Source organism: Sapajus apella, unplaced genomic scaffold, assembly GCF_009761245.1.
Source record: "Sapajus apella isolate SASKATOON/1434 unplaced genomic scaffold, GSC_monkey_1.0 scaffold48, whole genome shotgun sequence".
Classification (NCBI taxonomy): domain Eukaryota; kingdom Metazoa; phylum Chordata; class Mammalia; order Primates; family Cebidae; genus Sapajus; species Sapajus apella.
In genome coordinates, this window is record NW_022436988.1 from 768,755 (window position 1) to 771,313 (window position 2,559).

The window sequence follows — 2,559 nt, forward strand, 5'->3', positions numbered from 1 at the left end:
CCCCTGGCACGTGTCACCTTGGCGGTCAGGGTCCCCTTCCCTCCCCTCTGGGGGATGCTCACCGCTGGGCCCTTCTCAAAAGGACTCACAATCTAAGATTAGATGATGCCCAGCCCAGTGTTGGTGACCAGGTTTCTTCCTCTCTGAGGGCTCTGTGCTGCCGGCTTCAGAGCCCATCACGATGGACCTTGCCATCCCGGAGTGAGGTGCTGCCACTCTGGTGAGCCTGGGACACGCCCTTCCTTCGTATTTGGAGGTGGCCCCCCCGCCCGCTCCAGGAGGGATGGGCTGCCTTGCCTGTGTTCTGGATGCTTCCCGGCCTCCATTAAGAGGGTCCTTTGCATCCACCTGATTTCTTTTGCTCTGCTGCTTCCAGGCAGAGTACAATTCTCTCTTGACCAGCTAGAATGCCCTGCACATCCATGGTGGACTTCTCTCCCCTTTCAAAGATGGAGTCAAGTTTACAAATATGAAAGGCAGGGATCGAGTTTCCAGCGGTAACCTTTGAATGAGAACGAAATTGTCACAGGACATTTGGAGCCAGGACGAGTGGGGGACGCGGGGTCCCCTGAGTCTGGATGGCCCAGTGGTGATCGCCTGCGGCAGAAACCCCACGGTGGGGTGAGCGGAGCCGCTTCAGCATCAGAGCAGGGGAACCTGAATCTCTTGAGATAGGAATTTGGAGAGGCGCTGCCCCCAGGGCTTCTCAGGATCCTGGTTGCTGCTCTGGAAGCTGCCTGTTCAGGCTTCAGCCCTGTCTCCCCTTGAAGGGAGCCGGGGAGGTGTTTGCCGGTTGGATGTTTTATCTTGGCTTGTTTTTCCTGATTCTTTGTTAGAATACCCCCAGGGCTTGGTCTTTGTTCTCAGCCTGTGATTAGAAACAAGATACTAAAGTGTTGGACAAAGGGCCTGGGGCGCCCGCCCGGGAGAGCTCAGAAGGTCAAAGGGCCTAGGGTGCCTGGAGCCAGTGGTGGCCTTGGCGGCATCTGCAGCTCCTTCCTCTGTGCTGCCCACCACAGAGAGTCCCCGCTGGCCCCAGGGGCCCCTCCCCGGCCACAGGTCCCCTGAGCTGCCCGGTGGTTTCTCCAGCTCCTGCTGCTCCTGCAGAAGCAGTTCGCAGAGGGGCGATTTCCGCAGCCTGCCTGGTTTGTTGTGTTCATTGGTCAGTTGCTCTTTTGGGGACCGCAGGCCCTCTGAAGGCCCTGGCTGTGGGTGTGGCCCCGGGGTCACCTCTCTCTCTTCTCTCCCAGGTCGTGTCTCCTTCTTCACCTCGGGGTCTGAGAACCTGCACCGGGTGGAGAAGGTCCGCTGGGGCACCCGCTACGCAATCACCATCGCCTTCAGCTGCAACCCCGACCACGGCATCCAGGACCCAGCGTTCCCGTAGCCGGCAGCCGGGCCAAGACGGCTTGAGGAGGGCCTGGCCTGCCCAGCCCCGTGTGGAGGCAGCCACGCCAGCCGTGTGCCCACCCGCACGTCCAGCTGTGTTCCTGTTGCACAGAGTGCCTTAGGAATTCTCTGATTTTGATTTGCTGATGTTTTAATCTTTTCATCTGTGAGTAAATGGAGGGAACCAGCTTTTCACTTCTCCAGCATCGTGTGTGTGCTTTGGACGTAGATATGGGAGCCTCAGCTGGGGGACAGCCCCTCCCTCAGGAAAGGGACCCAGGACGGGGCACACGTCCCCATCTGAGCAGACAGGACGCATCCAAGTTCGGCAACCACCCTGGCCCATCAGAGCCCGGCTAAAGCATCAGCCGCCGTTCACATGGGGACAAACGTGGAGCAGCAGCTTCCGCTCGGGGTCTCGGCATCAGTGAACCGTGGCAGCTTTGGAGAAGGGTCCGAGGTGGCAGTGAGGTCCTTCAGGGAGGACTTAAGGTGGAGGTGAACAGCTGCTGTTCCCACAGTTCCCCAGTGGTGCAGCCCACCGCGCCGTGCTTTACCCTGTCACCGGTCAGCATCCCGAGGCCCAGAGCGCCGTCACCGAGGAGGCCCTTGGTGTCGCTGTGCTGGCTCCTGCTCCCCGACTCTGCCCTGCCATTACAGTGATGGTCAGGCCAGACGCGGTGACTCACACCTGTCACCCCAGCACTTTGGGAGTTCGAGGTGGGCAGATCACATGAGGTCAGGAGTTCGACAAGCCTGGCCCACATGCCAAAAGCCCGTCTCTACTAAAAATACAAAAACCAATTTGCTGGGCGTGGTGGGGCGCACTTGTACCCCCAGCTCCTCGGGAGGCTGAGGCAGAAGAATCCCCTGACCCGGGGGGGCGTAGGTTGCGGTGAGCCGAGATCACAGCAGTGCACTCCAGCCTGGGCGAAGGAGCAACACTCCGTCTTAAAAATATAAAAATAAAGTGATGGCCGGAGAAGCCCTGAAGAGACCAGCCGTGGAGGGGCCTGGGTGGGCTGGCTGGCAGGGAGGGCAGGCCAAGCCCAGCTTCTGCCCATAGCCACCTCTAAGTGACTGCTCAGGGGTTCGGGCACCTTCCCGGGAGAGGGCCAGTCACTCAACGCTGAGTGGTGTCCAAGCCGGGCTCTCCTGGATGCCCTGACC

At 60.0% G+C, this 2,559-nt stretch overlaps 1 protein-coding gene across 1 annotated transcript in view; it reads left to right on the top strand.

Moving 5' to 3' along the window:
* OGFOD3 (2-oxoglutarate and iron dependent oxygenase domain containing 3) overlaps positions 1–1,592 on the top strand; it is an 11,529-nt gene extending 9,937 nt beyond the window's left edge. Inside the window, exon 8 of the mRNA XM_032241171.1 lies at positions 1,251–1,592. Within this exon, the coding sequence (XP_032097062.1) occupies positions 1,251–1,387 (137 nt within the window). The 3' untranslated portion in view covers positions 1,388–1,592. The remainder of the gene's footprint in view (positions 1–1,250) is intronic.
* The last annotated feature ends 967 nt before the right edge of the window (positions 1,593–2,559 follow it).